The sequence below is a fragment of the Apus apus genome, chromosome Z, assembly GCF_020740795.1.
Source record: "Apus apus isolate bApuApu2 chromosome Z, bApuApu2.pri.cur, whole genome shotgun sequence".
In the NCBI taxonomy this organism is placed as follows: domain Eukaryota; kingdom Metazoa; phylum Chordata; class Aves; order Apodiformes; family Apodidae; genus Apus; species Apus apus.
The window spans coordinates 71,616,202-71,636,087 of NC_067312.1; the positions used below are offsets into that span (position 1 = coordinate 71,616,202).

At 38.1% G+C, this 19,886-nt stretch overlaps 1 protein-coding gene across 1 annotated transcript in view; it reads left to right on the top strand.

Moving 5' to 3' along the window:
* The window catches only part of VCAN (versican), a 104,317-nt gene that overhangs the window by 5,796 nt on the left and 78,635 nt on the right, over positions 1–19,886 (top strand). The window contains exons 2-4 of the mRNA XM_051643335.1: positions 1,724–2,095; positions 13,586–13,760; positions 13,874–14,001. Coding sequence (XP_051499295.1) covers positions 1,724–2,095; positions 13,586–13,760; positions 13,874–14,001 — 675 coding nt within the window. The remainder of the gene's footprint in view (positions 1–1,723; positions 2,096–13,585; positions 13,761–13,873; positions 14,002–19,886) is intronic.

Below are 19,886 nucleotides of genomic sequence, written 5' to 3' on the forward strand. Positions count from 1 at the left end.
CTCACCACATATGAATTGCAGAGTGAGCACCTTGCTGGTGAATGTGCTCAGACAGTGCTGTTCCATGTGAATTTTCCAGCTGAGTTTTGCATGCCAGCAGCTGGTTTTGGCATAGAACTACCCCGTTATACTCTCTCTGGTCTAATCAGTTTTGATAAAGTAATCTTGAGTGTATCTGCATTGTGTTCCCATGAATTTCTAGTTAGGTGGGCATGGGTGGGAAGGACCTAAGGACTTCCATTCAAACTTCTGGGTCTTCCTTGTTCAGTCCATTTTTTGGGGTTTGTTTTTCTAATTAGTACTTTATTATTAAAAAGCTTGGTCATCAAGCTGATGATTCTTGTATTTAACTTTTTTAGATAATAGTATTAATACCTTACCCTGTACAACGTAATCTGTCTCTGTCAAAATAATCAAATTAATGAGAAATTATTCCTTTTTTTTCCTTCTTCCATCCCTCCCAAAAAGCCCCCACCAAAACAAAACAAAACAAAAAGCCAAAAAACAACCAACAAACTTTTGTTCTTTGTGAGGAGATATGTTTGATTATAGATAAATTGCTAGATAATTTTTGTATGATGGTGTGTCCTATTTAATGTCTTATTCTGTTGGTGGCTTACATTGAAGTTTTATTGATCTTCTAGAATTTATTAGTTTTAGCTCACTTCAAATTAATGATTAGCATGTTCCACCTTTCAAAAAATGTTAAGAGTGCAGGACAGTGAAAGAGGTAAGATAGATACTGTTGTGCATAAGCTTTTAATCTTCATTAAGCCATTATAAATGGTGAAATAATGTCCCATTAAAAAACATAAATCTGACAGAAATAATCTCTTCAGACAGTTGCTGTGTGCAGGTTGGATGAACAGTAGTCAACTTTCCCCTCAGGATAATGTCACATGGAAGCATTTCACTGTAAAGTGTTTGCAGCTGGAGATGTCATAAAAAATGATAATGGTCCTATCATGTCAAGTCTGAGCCAAGCAGGGATTTTCTGTGCCCTGCACTTCCTTCTTTGCTTTAACATCCTTAAATACTTCATATCTGCAATGTGTTAAAGTCCTTGAGGCTACAAGGAAATAATTTTAAAATAATAATAACTTTTTTGGGATAATCTCTCTGGGAAGGCTTTTGTTTCAGCATGTATGCAAAAAAATGAGTTAACCCTTGAAAGAATAATGGAGGAAGGGATGTCATGTATGCGAAGTCATGGGCTAAGTTATACTCTTAGGACAGGAACAAATGAGGAAGCTATTGTGAGGCCAGGTTAGGTCTAAACATGAGTAGCTCCCCTGTGTCCATGCTTTTGGTGAGCAGTAGGTGTGAGGTAGCTCACTATCTCTCACACAGAATGGTCTTCCTTCTATGAAGTAAAAAACCCCATAGCTTTTACTGTTCATCTCTCATCTAAAATTTCAAAACAGTTTCTGAAGATGGTCAAAAACCAAGTGACTGTAATAAGTGGAGAAAACAAGTCAGAGAGCAGTGCATTACATTTGCCCAAACAGAAAAGGGCTCCACCTGCAGCCCATGATATTGGCGCAAACTCTTTTTTAGTTTATGCTAATCAGTCTTGCTACAGGTCAGCTAAGGTTCATGGATTTCAAGTCTTGCATATTTGTGAATAATTAAATAACAATTAAATATATCTGTTTCAAATTTTGCTGTTCCACTAACGTGTTTTCTTTTTCCTTTCTTTCCACCCTCCCTCCCCTTTTTCTAGTTAAAGCAGAAAAAAAAGCCCTGGTAAAGGGATCCCTCTCTGGAACTTCAGTCCTGCCATGCTTCTTTTCAACTACACCCACTATAGCCTCCAGCTATGCAGCCGAGTATCTTCGAATCAAATGGTCTAAGGTTGAACTGGATAAAAGTGGAAAAGATGCAAAAGAAACCACCGTCCTGGTAGCCCAAAATGGCAACATCAAAATAGGTCAAAGCTACAAAGACAGAGTGTCTGTTCCCACCAATTCAGAGGAGAGTGGAGACGCTTCCCTGACTTTCTCTAAGCTGCGTGCGAGTGATGCGGGAGTGTATCGCTGTGACGTTATGTACGGAGTGGAGGACACACAGGGCATTGTATCATTGGCTGTGGAGGGTAAGGACTTCTCTATTTCATTTCTAGTCAACAGTGATTCCAGTTAAAATGGTAAAAGTTACCGATTAATGTATAACTAGATAGCATTTAAAGGAGTCTCTTTGACAATTTACCCTTCACTAACCGTTCACTCTGCCCATTATCTTTCTGTCTTTTATTATTCTTATGAATCTTTGCCAGTCCATAACTATCTTATTTCTCACTTACAACTTTTGAGGAGGCTACTCTTGTTTCCTGGAATAAACACTGTTTGCTTATTTCCAAAATAGTTTGATACTTTAATTGGATTTACAGCCTTTCCAAGACAAGCTCCTTCTTTTCATGTTCTTTTTTTTAAATTATTTTTAGGAGATACCTCTGAGGTTTTCTCAAACCATTATTTTTGAAACATGATACATATTGTACTAATATATCTGTCTGAAAATGTCAGTGTCTTTACAAGAAGACAGACTTGGCAAGCAGAGGCAGTTTTTTGTTTGTGTAGGATAAAAGGCAACAACTACCTTGCTACTGAAGCTGTGGTTGGCCTGTCTTACCACTTGATGTACAGAACCATAATGCCAACAAAACTAGGAGGCATTTTTTCTATTATAGGAATGTCAAGCACAAGGGAAGAGTTTCTTTGGTTCCAGTAATAAAAGTTGGATAGGTAGGAGGAAATCAATCTAACAGAAGCTGCAGGAAAGCAAATACGGGGGTGGCTGCTAATGTGGAGGATCCAGGGTGAAGAGCTTGCTTGTCATCACTATAAGGAAGTAGCCTCTCAAACAGTGAGGGGGAGACAGGACTTTGAAGAGCATGTAAGTGGCTAAAGGAGCATCTGATCTGTAGATGTTTTTCTCTTACGAGCCTGCTCATACAGCACAATAAATACTATATAGAGACTGCTGCAGAGTCTGGTGCTATATAGCCCTCTTAGGCTGGCACTGAGCCTGAGCTAACAAGCTGTGCTGAAAGGAAGGATGTATTAGCCCTGGCTCTGTGCCATGTAAAGGCAAGTTCTGGACCCAAGGTAGTCTGTGTGCTTAGAACAACACTGCTGTGTGGATGTACTAGCTTGCATGAGCTTTAGTTTGGACTCTGCCTTGCACTCCTTTGCAGTTAGGTGTTTTCTGAAAGTTCAGTGTTTACTCCAATGATTAAATCCCAAAGCAAATATTAATATCTACTGCTGGAAATTATGGCTTTGGCTAGGATTTTTTTTTTTGTGAGCTTAATACTGCATTGTTCTCCCAATATGCTTAACCTAACTTGAACAGTTTGGCATGGATTCAGTGAAAGGTTTTTAAGGTGTGATCTTAATTTGGAAATACAATAAATCAGTGTAACCATTAATGTCTGTTTAACTTCATAAACTGTTTAGTCATAATGGCAAAAGCAAAAGCAATCCTGGTTTGAACATTACTTTTCAGTCACTAGTGTACCTGGCATTCCTTACTGCTTTTCAAGTACTCCCTTGACTACACATCTATATCCAGCAGCAGCAGATGTTTACTACAATAAAATATATGATGATTTATGGTAATATATTAGCTTCTGTGGTTAGTGCTCCTGTAAAACACTGGAATGAGATCAGATATTTTTTTGAATTGGAGGACAATTTCACACACTCCATTTTCTTTCTGCAACACTTCCTTTCCACGACTGCTTTAATGTCAAAATTTCAAGAGCAGGGAAATAGCCAGATCTTGACCCAAATGGAAAACAGCATGGTTAGATTGTCATTTGTGCACTGTCTTTTTCATTTTCTACATTAGGTAAGCAAATGCCATTTATCAGACTCAGAAGGATTTCAGGTGAATGTTGCTGCTCAAATATGCTACCCTCATTTCAATCAAGCTTTATGTGTTTGGGTTTTTTTTGTAATTTCAGATTCTATTAAAAAAAAAAATCATTAGTATATTATATATGTATAATTTTGTTTTATTAAAAAAAAAAAAAGACAAATGCAAAAAACCATCAGCCCCAAATGTAATTTCTTTCCAATATGTTGTCTTTTCTAATCCACATGCCCAAGTGATACCAGTTGGAGAGACTTTGATCTTCTGTACACCCTTTTTGTGCATTCCTGGCTGCCTGTGGCTACTGTGGTGTGGGGATGTCTTCCCACACTAATTGTGGTAACTTCAGAGCTCTGCATGGTTCAGCCTTGGTCAGCAATCCTGTATGCAGCTGGGGCATGCAGGGCAATCCATGAAGTCCTGGTAGAATCATCACCAGTTTAGCTGTTCTGCACATTTTAAACTTACCACAATTGAAACATAAAATGCATTTGTGGAGCACTCCTTCCCCAAGGACTGAGCTGGCATGTGTTGGTTTACCTTTTTAGTGTAAAGGTATGCAGTGGTAACTCTGGCTCAGGTAGGGCTTGCTTGATCATATAGCTTAACCATAAAGTCGTGCAGAATAATTTTATTAAAGGTAGGAAGCTTCTTCAAAAGTCCCTGTGGGGGTGAATTTAGGTGTAGGAAGAAATGTTACTAATGCTTCAGAAAGTTCATCTGTTTCTCTAAGTACCAACACTGTTACATGTGTTAAATGTAATTTAACAAATGTCTCAGGAATGGCCAAATGAAGTAGGCCAAAGCTCATCTGCATAATTTTGCTGAAGAAGGTGAAATTGCTCTTTTGTTATCATAATAACTTTATGGGATTAGTAAACTTGTTTGTTTGGATATTTTTAAACCAATGTAGTGGAGTTACAGATATTTTCAGGATTTCCATTTGTTTTATGGACATTCCTTAATTTTAAACTTTCAAACAAGAAGTATATTCCAGCATCAATGATGCCAGGCAAATAAGCTTAGACAGCTGTGCTGTTTTTCAAATGAATCTTTGCAAGTAAGATAATATATAATTGGGAAAGATAACTTGAGTAAGAAAAAAATATACCCTAATTACTATTTCTGTCTTTCCATTTAGGTATGTTAGGAATATAAAACTGCTATTGAGGCTATTATGCATCAAATGAATATATTATACCATTGATGGAATGTATTGCAAATGAAAAGTGGGATTTCTAAGAAAGTAGTTTTCTCTCTAGTGTAGTTTTTCCCAGGTTAAGCTGTACAAGGTGAACAGTTGGTATTAGTCATTGAATGTAAACAGTAAAACTTTCAATGCCTTCTATTTTTTTGGAGGCAGAAGTGATGGCTTTATCTTAGACAATCCTGCATAGATTGGGTTTTGTAATTTGTTTTTTTATAAATGTATGCAAGTTTTAATATCCACAGATGGACTCGTGGTTAAGCTACCACTTAACCCCAGCTAATTAAGTTTTTATTCACAAGAAAGATATACATGTTTAATCACACACATTGCCTTTGTCTCTACATTGTATTTTTCTACTACATCCTGTTTTGGCAGATAAAATATTTCTAAAGAATGGCACAATCTTGGAAACTGCCATAATTCTGTTATTTTTCTTTGCTTTGGATATAGGCACAACCTGTTTCAACTAGAGTATCAATTGCTGCTTATCTTCTGCTCAGTAAGAGCTCAGAGACATCACTAACACACTGTGGCTCAGTATCATGTATCCACTGATCAGTGCTTACCTGCATGTAGATCATTAGCTTGTGATAGGGGTGAAATAATTTGATTTTAACTCTGTTTAAACTGCTAAGCTTAAAGCTAAGTCTGAACTGCCTTGTTTCCACCAGGGCTGTAAGAGTGGTTGTGTTCATGTGATGAACTGGGGTGTCTCAATTGTGTGTACAGTCCTGGGGATCTGACCTGGGAAAGTCATAGCAATGTGGGACTAGAAGGACAATACTGGGTCACTTGACCTAGTTCTTTTGGTGTTGCAATTAACCATGTTATGTGCTGTGCTACATGCCTTTACTAATCCCAAAGTCAAACGAGAGCACCTGTTCACATGGGTTATCAGGTGCTTTGCGTATTTCCTCTCTGAGATCAGTGGGGTTTGATTGAACTGTACTCTATATGTTGCTTTTTCATTTTACAGCTGGTGAAAGTGTAAGACAGAGGAGTGAACACTTAATTTTACCCATGCAGGAAATTTCTGTGCAGCCAGATGCCTGCCCTGGTCGTTAATCGCAACCGCAGAGCTGTCCTCAAGGCAGGGGACAGCTTCAGTGCTGACAGGTTTGCAGGCTGTTTCATCACACTGGATACATCCTTTTCTGTTACTGACTGTGGAAGTGCTTTCCTTGCACCCTGGTTGCTGCTATAATTACATTAGCCTCTTAGACAGGGGTATATTTTGTTCAGACTGGATCCAACAGTATTACAATGTTGCACTCTTCAATCCCTTACAGGAAATGAAATGTACAGAATGAGTCATTCATATTCGTTTTTCCTTCCATGTGTTGTCTTCTGTGCACATCTCTGAAATTTCCCCCTCCCCCTTTTTTTTTTTTCCTCAGAGGCAACTACTTTTTGTCAGCTCTTCTAATTGCATCATTCTACAGTGTTTTGAGCTTTTCTTCTGACCTTTCTTGATGTTATTACACCCAAAATTCAAACTATCTCAAATTATGAGTCCTGAGCCTCACAGTTTTTGAGTGCTTATTGTAATTTTGTCTTAATTCTTAGCCATTCCCTTGCCACTGTTGTCTGAAAATGTCAGGTCAGGAGCCTTCAGGTACCTAAAAGAGATGGTTGTCCCTTCTCAGTAACTGTCACTGAGCTGCCACATCCTTCCCACTTTGAGCTGCTTTTGAGCACTGGTGGGTTTTCACTCTATCCCAGTAGAGACATTTGGAATCAAGGTGGAGGTTGACGACCAGCAGGTAGTGCCTTCTGAAGATAATCCTCAAGTGTTAACTTGCCCACTAATACTTTACTGAACATAATTTCATAACCTTGATTTGGATGCCAAGTCTGAAATACGGAAACCTGAAGTCAGGATGGGATTTATTTCCCCTTTGGCAATTTAAGGTCACGTGCCTAGTCTAAGCTAAACATGCAGGTTCGTGCTACCTCCAGCTCCTCTCTGTTGAGGATCTTAGGTGAGATGAGCACTCTTGACAGTCTTTATCCCTGGTCACCAATTAGAGAGATTTAGATGACTAGGTTTACAGTCTATTCCAAACTTTTGGCAAACTTTGGTGAGTTGAGTCCCAGAAAGGATTTTATAAAAGTACTGCTGAGCCTCTCTCTGTCTGTGTTTGTATTTATTGCCTCTCTCTTGTTATAACAACGTCCACTTGTATAAAATAGTTTTGAGATACCTTGTAAAAACCTGACCTAGAAGTGCAATGTAACAGGACTCTCTGCATTCTGGAACATAACTGAGTATTTAATTAAATCTTGTTTGGTGTGGTGGTATGGTGTTGGTCAATAAAAAGTACCATGTATACAAGTGTAATCAAAAAGAAAAAATCTAAACAAACCACTCATTTGTGTGTTGTTTTGTTTTTTTTTTTTTGTTATCAACTTTGGAGTTTATTTCATTTAAAGGGATGAAAGTGGCAAATGAGATCCATCCAATTCTGGTGTTCTTTTTTTCACACCTTGCCAGTGAATATGTTTTACCAATAGCGAGGGCATTTTATCCTCTTTTCCCCTGATGTTTTCAGGAGACAATTATTTTCATGTGCTACATTTTGGTAGTTTGATTCTACTGCAAGTCTGAGAGACTTTTTTAGTCTCTCCTTAGCTTAGGATTTTGTTCGCTGTATTTTGGTTTTTATTATTTATTAAGCCAGTAAAGAAAATCCTAGGCTTAAAATACTGATCTTGTTAATGAAAAGAAGCAGCAATTAGGGAAGCAGAGTACACGGTAATTCACATTTTCATTTTTATGCAAAGTCTTCTTTCTTGTAGGCATTATAATGATAATAAATGGGAGTTGTTTCTAATGTGGGAAGCTGCCACTCAATTGTGCTGTTAGCCCTTGGAGATTGTGTTGACAACCTAATTGATTTATTCTCTCTACAGCCAGAACTTCCCTTTATTATCTTTTAAGTATAGTATTTGAAGAGCTGCTTTTATTTAATCTTTCAGATTTATCTGTCTTGAAACCTTCCTGCCTCTTGATATTGAACTTCCGTGCTCCCTTGCTAACTACATTAATGTGGGCTGCCGCATTTTTTATGTTTCACTCTCCTACACCATGAATCCCAATGTTAAGCTGTACAACATGTGTATCTGGGAAGGAAAGAGCACAATGGGTAGCAGCCATCAAAGATGGGAATGGGAGGTTTTATTCTTGAATGAGAAAGACCAAGGGTCTATGTGCAATGCTTAGCAGGAACAGGGAAAGCAAATGCGCTGATCAATCTTCCGCCTCCCTCGCCTAGGGGCTGGGAACGTGGCAGCTGATAGGCAGGTAGGCAAGGTTTCTTCACCAGGCTAGATGATGGAGCTTTGGTGGGAGAGGTCTGAGCCCAGGCAGCCCATGGCATGCCTTCACATGTGGCATGCTAGAGCTGAGGACTGTGGCTAAACTGGGTTTAGGATGCTGGTCATCCCCCAGCGTAAGGACAGTTCTGAGAGGCTGTGTGATGCTTTTTTTTTAAAGCAATTTTAATTCCAGTAGTAGCACCTTTGCCTAAGTGAACATTTGTGTGACTTAGTATGTTGCTGTGCAGACATGATAGGTGGAGCAGGTGATGTCACTGTGCACTCAGAGATTAATATAGATGTAGTGAAGAAGTCCTCTTCCTGAGAAAAATACAGCTGAAGCTCAGCATCAATGACTTTCCTTATCTGCACCAACTTCGTCAGAGGAGATCACCAACACCCGCAAGCAACTGCATTGCTTGGTGAGGATGGAAACAAAGATTTTGCACAGAGGAGTAACGTGTGAGTTAGTACAAGAAGCCTCTGCCCCTGGAGAGCTGGAGGCGCTGGGGCTGACAGAGCAGAGGGGTTGGTGTGTGCTTTCTCTCCCGAGGATGAGAAGTTCCCTGAGGCATTTTGCAAGGGAGTCCCTGCTGATGCAACGAGAACCTGCTCTTCTAAGGCTGCCAGAGCCTAAGACAGGGGTCAGAAGATGGGTGCAAAGCATCGAATGAGGAATACAAATGAATTATTCATGCAGGAAGCTGAAAATGCTGCCCTCTTCCTTCCTTTCATACAGTGCGAGGTCCTGTAGCCTCTATTTTGGCATGTATTTGTAATGTAAATTGTCTCTTGGATTAAAGGCAAGGGGGATCACCAAAACTGTGTGGTTGCTTTGGCAGTGGGTTGAGAGTATTATCAGGCGTCTGCATGGCAGTAGCTAAGGCCAGAACATAGAAATTAACAGAATAAAAAATACTGCAATAACAATCTTTTATCTTTAGATATTCTTTGCTGTGTGAAATAACTTCTGAAATTGAGGCTTTGTGTGACTCCAAGAGTTCATGTTGCATCACTGTGAGTGCACTAGTGAAAGTGAACTGTAATTTATTAGCTGTACAAAGACCCCTCCTCCTGCAGTTCCTCAAGGCTTGGCTGCATGATATCCCAGCAATTGATAAAGCAAAGTTGGAATCCAAACCTTTCAAGCCACAGAACCAGGCTCTTACCTATGGAAGCTCTAGTTTGTTAAAAGTGAAATACTTTACATATTTGTTTTCTGATCTAAGATAAGTAAATAATGAAAAGATACTATCTCTTGCTCAGACAGAAGTGAATTTTGGATGCTACAAATTACTTTCCTGTGAGTGCTCTTTCTTGCAGATGCTACTACTCCTTCCTGTAATTACACTGACTTTGTTTGCCAGATGTTCAGTGACAACATTATACTGCTGTAGTCTGTTTTCCAGTTGCTTTATTTGTTCCTAGGGCAACTCCTTTCTTGCCTTTTCTTTCGGGAAGGAAATAGACAAAGAGAAAAATCCTTTACAAATGTTTTAAAGTGCAAAGGCTTGGACAATGGATTTTGTCCCTCTCTCCCTGTCTAACTGAAACAATGAAAGTCCTGCACTTTAATCTTCTTAGCCCCAGGGGGTCGTCTAATTATTGCAGCTGTTGCACAGGCTTATACATACTGACGTCCTCCTCCCATTCATCTTGGAGGCTCTTTTATGTCCATTAGCTTCTCACTGGAAATGGAAGAGCCTTCAACTCTAAGAATAGGTGAAGTTTACCTTTTGGATCAGAGTGAGGAGAACAAAGCATTCTCCAAGTTCCTTTCCAGGATTTACAAATGACCAAAGGCTCTTCCCAGCACTGCAAAAGCTACTTTAAATTGGCAGTGATTTTTAACTCTTTAGTTGTGCCTCCTTCAGGTATCACAGGGATCCCAAACATAGTCCAGCTAGGGAGGACGGTGGTTGCTTCCAACGTGGAAGAAATGAGAGGTGAGATAGCTAGTTGTGCAGAATTCACTCATATATTCAACAGTAGGAAGCTTTAAAAAAATTACAAGTTCAGTGAAATCTGTTGCCATCTTCTACTAAGTTAATAAGCCTCTTTGTTGTTGAGAAGCAGTGCTCTTGTGCCCGTTTGCAATCACACAGCATCAGTTAAGCAATCTTGCAAAAAAAAAAAAAAAAGGCAATCTGAATTAGTATAAAATACATTTTAATTAAAATCAAAACAACAAATTGGATTAACAAATTGCTTTATATCCTTGAGCATTTCTGGTTTGACCCTGAGTTACAGAGTCAGTGTCAAATATTACATACTACAGAAATGCCAATGTTACAAAAAAAAAAGTTTAAAATATTTGTGTGTATACAGAGATAACATGCAGTAAAGCCAGATGCCCAGCTTGTGAATGTTATTAGGAGTTCTTATGAGTTCATACTTATGATTCAGGATAGATGTTTTATCCCCTTCTGTTTTGAGTTCTGTAAAACTTGCCCATTTCTTGTGTCTAGATCCAGAACACCAATCAGGTCACTTGAACTCATGTTTTTGTTTATTCTTGTACCACTGAAGATGCATATTTATACCAGCACATAACTTGCTTTCTCTGTCAAAAAATATTACTAAATTTTAAATATATTAAACCAAATATTTTAATGAATGCCACAGCTGTAAAAAAAAAAATTACAAATAATATTATTGTTATTTTAAGCTTTTTAATTGCAAATGTAATTAGTTACTTTTGTCTAACCCTTCTTATGTTGTCAGGTAGTGCTCTGTGTTGGACATGTGATAAAAGATTGTGTTTTTTAAGGTTCACAAAGCCAAAATATGTACACACACACATATATATGTACATGTATGTATAAATAAAGTTTTGCTCATCTTGTGTATGTGTAAATTTGCCCTAAACAGGCAGTGGATGATGCCCTGTAACTAGAGAAAGTGCAGGGATGCAGGAGCTAGTAGAACTCTTTGACATTCCTTTCAGTCTCTCCTGGTATAGATAGTTCACATTAATAAGAAAACGTGCCTGAGACTGTGCTCTAGCAGTGAGGCTGTCTGGAACAGTGTGGCCCTCATCCAGGCAGTTATGCTCCTCTGGCTCCCAGCATGGGATGGAGATGCCCATTGGAAGTTGTCCCTGGTCTTTGCTAGCTCCTGAAGTCTGCCCAGAAATTGTTTGGAAGAGAGTTATGGGGCCCAGGCCAAATACTGCAGTGAACTAACCTAGCAATTAAACAGTCTTGATGACTGAATTGCAGGTAGCTGGAAAATTTAATTGAGTAATATAAGCATAGCCATAATTTTTCAGGGTGTATTCTTCACTTGTCAGTGTTGCCAAACAATGCTTGGGTCCATTTGAAGCTGGAATTGCATCATTTTGAAGAAGGACTCTTTGTGAGGGGTTCTGTCAGTGGTTCTGAAAAGGCATTTTATGGGGATGCTAGTGGTCTGTAAGCTTCCAGTTAGTGGCTGCAGCTGGTGTATGACTCTGTATTAAATGATGAAATATGGGGATTCCCAGGGTTTCTTCTTCTATTTCCCTGCCAGTGGCTTTGATAAAATTATCTGATGATTGAATTTTAACCTATTTTTGAGTAATTTTCAGATAATGTATTCTATTTTAATTTCAGAAAGTTCCTTAGTGAATCACAACAAAAAGAAAAAGGTGTGTTTTCTATTTATTGGCCATATCCAGATCTTTGATAAGTGGCAACATTTTACTGAATTTGTCTCCATGAAAAAAAGTATCTCTAAATGTGTTGGACCCTCTTGAATCAACATTTTACTAAGTTACCAACGTTTATATTTACTTGTAAGTTAGCAGACTTCTTCCATCTTTCAACAATGCTCTAATAACAAAGACTTGGTGTTAAAATCATTATTGCTACAATGCCACCATTTTTCCAAACTGTATTACAGTATGTTATTTCCTCATCATGAAGTACTGCAATAAAATCATCAGAGAAGAGGGACATCTAATGGTTTATTTTTCTTGCTTTGTAGCCATTTTGTGTAGTGGATGTTTTATGGTGTTGCAGTGCTTCTGAAGATTTTAGAGCACAATGAGTGAAGTTCAATGTTAATTTTCAGAGACGTCATCAGACACATACTTTTGATGCTAAACTGTAAAAAACACTGGCAATAGGAGGGAAGTGATTTTGCAAAGGGGATTATCTGTTTTCTGCCACTTTGGAGTCAGTGTCCTTTATAGCTTGTTTTAGGTGTGCATGTGTAGCTGAATTCAGTGGGGATTATGTTTATAGAAAACAGTATGTGTCTTCTAGACAGATCCTGTCTTAACTAAAACCATCTTAATTCTAAGCTTCCCTCTCCAAACATCTGATGTGCTCAAGTAACTTTTGAAATTGTCAAGATTCTTTCCAGAACCAGAAAGTGCCTGAATTAAAGCAAGCTTTGTTTTGTCTGTATCATTTGTAGCGTGTACAGAAAACCATGGTTATGAAAAATTAACCAACAGCCATATATTTGTAAATGTTATATTTGTAGTAAGCTTTGATGCATAGGAACAGACTTCAGGGCCATGAGTGATTAATGAATCTGCATCAAAAGCACCATTTTTTTGGTGTCCCCATTCGTCATACGTCTCCCTGCAGCTGCAAGACCTCAGGCACTCAGGGGATCCCCCATTCACTGTTGGCACTCCTGTGTGCAGTTACGGCAGCTGGCTGCTCTGGAAAGTCTATTTTAAAGCCCACTTTTTCAGAGGGCTAGGTGTGCTTAGCCTTGTCTGGTCACACAGTTTGCCTTGAAATTCGATGTGTTAGTTAAGCCCATGTGTCAGGTAGTGCTGCTACTATAAACAATCTTGCCTGCAGTGCAGTGAGCCAAACAGCACTGGGAACTGGAAGAGTCTGGGTAACTGTGGTATCACTGACATATTTTAGCATTTGTTCTCCCTTCTCATCACAATTTTCTCTAATATGGCAGTAAAAATGCATATTGGGTTTAATTCCTTTTTTGTGTGTACAGTAACTTCATCAACTATTAATAAAACAAGGTGCTATATAATTACTGGTATCAGCCACTAGAGGGGGGGGATATCATTTATAAGATAGCATCTTTCTTAGCCTTTTACTATTTTTACTGTATCCGTCTCTTTCCAGTATTGTAACAATACCAAGGTAAAGTTACAGTATGATGATGATTGCAGAAATGATGCAAAATTTATCACTAATATAAATTATTTTTGCCTTTCAGGTGTGGTATTTCATTATCGTGCAGCAACCAGCAGGTATACTCTGAATTTTACACAAGCTCAGCAGACTTGTCTGGACAACGGTGCTGTCATGGCAAGCCCAGAACAACTGAAAGCAGCCTATGAAGATGGATTTGAGCAATGTGATGCTGGCTGGGTGTCTGACCAGACTGTTAGGTGAGATATTTAAAAAGCCTCATGACAGTTTCCCAAAATTAATATGCTTAGACTGTACAAACTTAAAATGTTGACTTATCTTAATAATAAATATAAGCATGCTGCATTTTCAGGTATCCAATTAGACATCCAAGAATTGGCTGCTTTGGAGATAAAATGGGAAAGAAAGGAGTCAGAACATATGGGCGCCGTTTTCCTAATGAAACTTATGATGTGTATTGCTATGTGGAACACATGGAAGGTAAGATGGGTACATATTTACTTGCACTGCAAAATTTAAAAGTGACTGGAGATTCTAATGTGGAAAGGCAAAGAAATATGAAATTCTGTGTAAAATAAGTTTTGGCCGGTTTGAATCTGAAGAGAATTGCTGAATGAAGTGAACCTATAGTTTGTGGCCTAGCAGGCCATAATTAAAGGCAAATGTGGAGTCTACAAAGAGACAGTCAGGTTTAAAGCTGCTATAGTTAGTGCAGTAGATCTCACAAAAGTTGCTGTTGAAGCATCTTATTTTTTGAACATTATAAAAGGATGTTCAAAGAAACACATTTAACGTTTGAGAAACTATATATACAATGGACACATATATAAAGATGGATATAGTACATGTGCTAACTATATTATAGCTTATAAAGTATGTAATTAAGGTTTTTACATGTCCATGGCATAAAATTAGACAGATATTTAATTGCAATCCAAGTTTAATGATATCTTTTTTTAAAACAGAGTATCTTAGCATCAAAAATAAACAAGCAGAAGCATTCCAGTGAGGAATCTGAATCTTCTTTAGTACAACTATAGCCTTTGCAAAAGCTGCTCATTAAAGGACTCTAATGCAGTAGAGTGATAATTATTCTGCCATATGGTGACTATGAACCATGGATCATATTGTGAACAACATCGTACCTTGTGGTCCATGGGTCTATGATTGGTTTTTATTGAACAAAGAGCTTGATGGTACAAAGAAAAACATGGCACATTTTCCCGTGGTTGGGCAGTTCTAGTTTGCATAAATCTCTGTATTACAGGTGTGATGTTGTAATCATTTCTTATTATCTCTCTTCTTGAAGTGAATTTAATTTTGTATCCATTCGGTGGGCCTGTAGATACATTCCAGACATCAGATACCCTTATGCTTAGACATTACTATGAGTAGTTAAATACATGTACTTAAAATATAAATTCAGAAATAGCCTTTCCTGTCCTGTAGCCTACTTTTTTGGTGTTGTGCTGTTTATGCAAGTGGGAACTTCATTCTCATACAGAAATACTTTGCAACCAGGACCAAAGTGCATTTTCCATTTACTGCAGTGGTCTGAGTGTGTTACGCTGCATCTATCTTGACAAGTTTTTACTCCATAACAGTTTCACTGTTCCTTTCTAAAAGAATACTTCTAGTTATAATTAAATATATCTTGGGGAATGAGCCTTTAGTGACACCCATTTAGTTTACGGCTCTTGAAGTCAGCATCAGCCGTGGCTCTGAGCGAGCCTGCTTTTGTGTGTACATATACTTGTAACAAGCACTTGCAAAATTAAGTTACTCAGTGTTCTTTTGTTTGTATTCTATCTTAGAGCAGAAATAAATTAGATCATGCAAGTTTTTCTTCAGCTGAAGAATTACAGAGACTTTAGCCACTGAAATCAATAAGCATTTTTCTCTTAGTAGCTGAGGATCTGCCCCAGACTGTTCACCTGGGAGATTTATAAAGTACAAGCAGTGAAAGTTTTGCAAAGACTCAAAAAATATATATGCTTGTGAACTCTGAAAATTAAGTGACAGAATTTTGTTAGTGCTTAGCTTTGTCCTTATTTTACTTCTGTTCCATCTATATCTCCCACTGAGCAGCACATCTGAACACCTGGCATTCGTAACATTGATCCTCCATCAGTTCTTGATGGCATTGAATTCTGAGTAATTTCTGAATGGTGGCTTTCAAATTCAATTTGAATCTTTCCTAGCTTACAAAAAGAAGTTTTAACTAGTCTGTATCATTCCTGGATAAAGAGCAACACCTTGTTCTTCCCTCTCTTAAGAACAGTGAAGTGTAACTAATACGGAGAGGCTTATCCTGGATGCATATGAGCCAGCAATTTCTCAAGGTCAGATACTCTCACTGAACTTTTAAAAATAAAAATTAAAAAAGGTCAGAACTGAAGCCTCAATTTTGCTAAGAACAACCTGGAACCTGGGACAAGAATTAAAGATCTCCATGGCCAAGACCTGTAAGGGCTTGTTGGAAGGCTGTGATTGACTAGTTTTCCTCTGGGATGCATTGAAACTCTCAAATACTATTACAAGGCCTGTTCTCTGGCAACAGAATGCTCATAGAGATGGGTACAGGTTCAGAATGAAACACTGCAGGTGGCAAAGATGCCTGTGAGTTTTATTACTGTCCTTTCCAAAGGCAGAGTGTGTTTGAACTACTTTTATCTAAATGACTCTCAAAATAAGCATTTATAGGTCTGTTCTGGCCATAGAAAGGAAAGAACACTCCATCCTTAGGCTTATACATAATTTTCACTGAAGACAGTGTGAAACAAAGCAGTGTGATAAATTATGAATATATGTTTTATAATGTTAATAGATAAGGACATTGCTATGAGAAGAAGTTTACTGTAGTAGTAAGCTGAATCCGAGAAGAGAGAAGTATCTTTGCAGTTTTACCATTGGCTTCAAGAAAGGAGAGTCAGGTCAACACTGAGCACAGAGGAAAACTTATCTTTAAGCTATTTACGTAGCAGGAAGTCTGTGCATCCTAAACCCTCTGCATAGGGCCTTTTCTTTTCTTTTCTTTTCTTTTCTTTTCTTTTCTTTTCTTTTCTTTTCTTTTTTCTTTTTTTTAATTTTATTTTCTAATTATATTGATTATATTGGTCAATTTTAGTGCCAGATTATTGTAATAGTAGTCCAAAGGTACTCCCGCTGACACAGCATTTTTTCTGTTTCTTTGTCTGGGTTTTGTTTGGGGTTTTTTTTTCATATTTTCTCAGAAGTTTTCAGATGAGCAGGAGTCTGAAAACAACTTGTAGGAGCCAGAAGGAGTGATGGTTTGATGGATGTAGGTATAAACAAGGTATGGACATGTTATACTGCCATGCAGAGGAGTTACTTTATTCTATCTGGATTCAGAGAAACGGATGTTAGGAAGATGCAGTACCATGTCATAGTATAGTGCAGGATAAATTGCTCTTCAGTGCTTTCATGGAAACCTGAGCCAGACTTCCTATTTAAGATGCAGCTAAGGAGCCAAGATGGTTTTGTCCACAAATAAAAAGCAGTTAATTTCAAATTCAGGACTTGTTTGAAGTTACATAGCATCAATGAGGTTACACTTTGTAAGTACTCATCCAGAAAAGACAGAAAGTTAGAAAAAATCACAGCAGTTACTGAAAAGTGAACATTGTAGTAAAGTAGATCCTGTAGTTTGCTGTGTTGCAACACATTCATGCATTGGTGGAAGACCTGAAGTTCAAGATTTAAGGGTATGGCAAATTTCTGACTGCTCTGTCCACTAAAGGTTGATTCTGGAAGGTATGACCTTTCTCTTGTAGTGACTGCTCTCAACACTTCACTGATAATAAAGGACATATGCTGTAGAACTGTGCTTAAACATTATTTTTTCCATGTGAATTTGAAAGTTTGTGTCTGCATAGCCTGTTCTGATTCAATGCCAAATCAATTAGACTTGCACTAAATAGATCCTTATTTGGAGAACCTGTGTCATTAGGATGACTATTCATGGAATAAGATGGTGCTTGTTTAATGGTATCAAAATCTGGGCCATAATGAGAATGTCATCATAGAAGTCATTGAACAGTTATTGGTCTGTTTGCTTCTATTAGTGTCTTACCCCAAAAGGCCATAAGCAGTGGTAAGAATTCTTGCAATACATTTTTAAAAACATGTCTATTGAATTTACAGTACTAATTTGGGTACTTGCACAGAAGACTTGTAGGAGAAACACCAGTACAGTTTTCTTCCTTTCTGGCCATGTGAAATCACAAAGTTAGCCAGACTCCTTGAAACACGAGCTATTAGCTTAAATTAAAACCAGTTGTCTGGGCTGACTCTTGCCATTTTCTTGTTCTGAGGAAAGGTAGAGAGATTAAAGACTGCGCAATTATAAGTTAAATATTTTCAGTTTTTCTAAAGCAGACAGAACAATAATTATGGGAAGAATTTAAAATTTCTGAGGTCCTAGTCATAAAAATAAGAATCTGGAGCCAAAATATCATTAAATAGGTACTGGGCATGGTGTCTTATTACAAACTGGTTTACATTCCTCTTATTACATTGCATATTTCAGTGTGCCAAGCATTAACAAAAACATTTAGGATACTTTTAACTGCAGGAGATTATTTACTAATAAAGAGTTTAGTCTAAACTGGTCAAGCTGCAAAGGTTTGGATAGAGCTCTGAGTGTCTGTACCAGTGTCTTCTATGGGGTAATCCCCTGAGTGGAAATGAGTGACGGGGAAGAAAGGGTTTCCATTCTATCTTCAGATAAGTGTGTATGTGATTAATTCGACAGTGCTGTGGTGTCAGAAATGGAGACAGAGTGAGATCTGATTGCCAGAGCCCACTGATGAAGTGAGGGACTGTGAGTGTGTGGTTCAGAGCCAAAGCACAAACTACTCCATGCAGTATTGTCTTCTGGCCAAAGCCAGTTAGAAGCCATATATGTCTAACAAGCATATGTAATATGCAGATGGGGACTCATGCTAAGAAATTTACTTTGGGGTGAGTGTGGGGAAGATTGTACTGTTTTCCTTCTTTGCCCCATTTCCACCCTCCTTGTCCTCCCCAGTAAATGCAGGGTAGAAAAAGAAAAAGCAAAACCATATGTACTTTAAATACTTTCCACCTAGTCTCATGCAGTTTTGCTATTGTCATGGAAGTTTCTGTGAGAATAATAATAATAATTAAGGAAGTTGTAGTGTAAAATATGGCTTCAGGTGAGAAGTTTCTTCTCTGTTTTGGGCAGCTAAAGATCTTCTCTGCAGTTCATTCTGATTCTGGAGCAACAAATAAATTAGATTTTAAAACAAGGACACAGAAAATAGTGATTTCTTCTTAGTTCAGAACCTCTGGTAGAGTCTGCTTTGCACTGGCTTATACTGGACACTTTCCAGCCTTAAATTGTGTTACCTAATGCAGGGTTATGGATCCAAGAGTTCTAAAGAGGGGTACAGAGCCCAAACAGAGTAAATAAAAAAGGAAATAATGCTGTAGTGGTTTTTATGCATGACATTGAATTTGCGCTCATAACGTGATAAAGTTAATCTTTGGGGAAATAAAAAAATCCTGATGTCTAAATTATTTTTTTTAAGAATAAAGGATACATTAAAAAAGTAATCATATATGCATATGTGCATATAATATATGCATATAACATATGCATATAATCATATATGCAAAGTAGATTTTACTCCTGTGTATAAGTAAAAGCCAATGGCACTTTGCAACTACAGCAGAGCTCTCTTAAGGGTGTAGCAGTGGCTGTGCTACTCTTAGTGCTAGAGGGCAAACTTATGGGAAAAGTATACTCATCTGGTACTGTAAAATGCAGTGGATTCCTGCTCAGCCTATGGTTTTGCATAGAATAGACCTAAGACATTCAGGAGAGTTTAATTAAATCATTACTGATGTGTATCAAGAAGAATCAACTAACTTGTTCTAACGTGTAAGAGAAAAAGACTTCTTCACAAGCTGCTTAGGTCTTTATGGTTTTCCAGTCTTAGAGAGTGTTTTACAGAAATTTGTGACTTTGCTGAGGATTTTTTTTATTAGTCCAGTGTGTCAGAAGAGCAGGCCTTAGCAGTCGGAGGCTGGAGGCAAACTGTGTTTCTACCTAGAAAGGTTGGACTGGGTGATCTTTGAGGTCTTGGCATCCTATGATTCTACGATATAACTGCAGCTGAGATGAAGTGTTTTGTCTGCAGTTTAGGAAAGAAAGGAAGGCTAGATTATAAGCTGGATTGCTAAACAAGCTAACTATATGTAGTCTCCAAGGCCCCTACCTGATCTCATAAAAAAACTGGCTGCTCGTGGCCTGGATAAGCACATGATCTGTTGGATCAAGCAAGCAGTGGCTGGACAGTTGGGCTCAAAGAGTGGTGGTC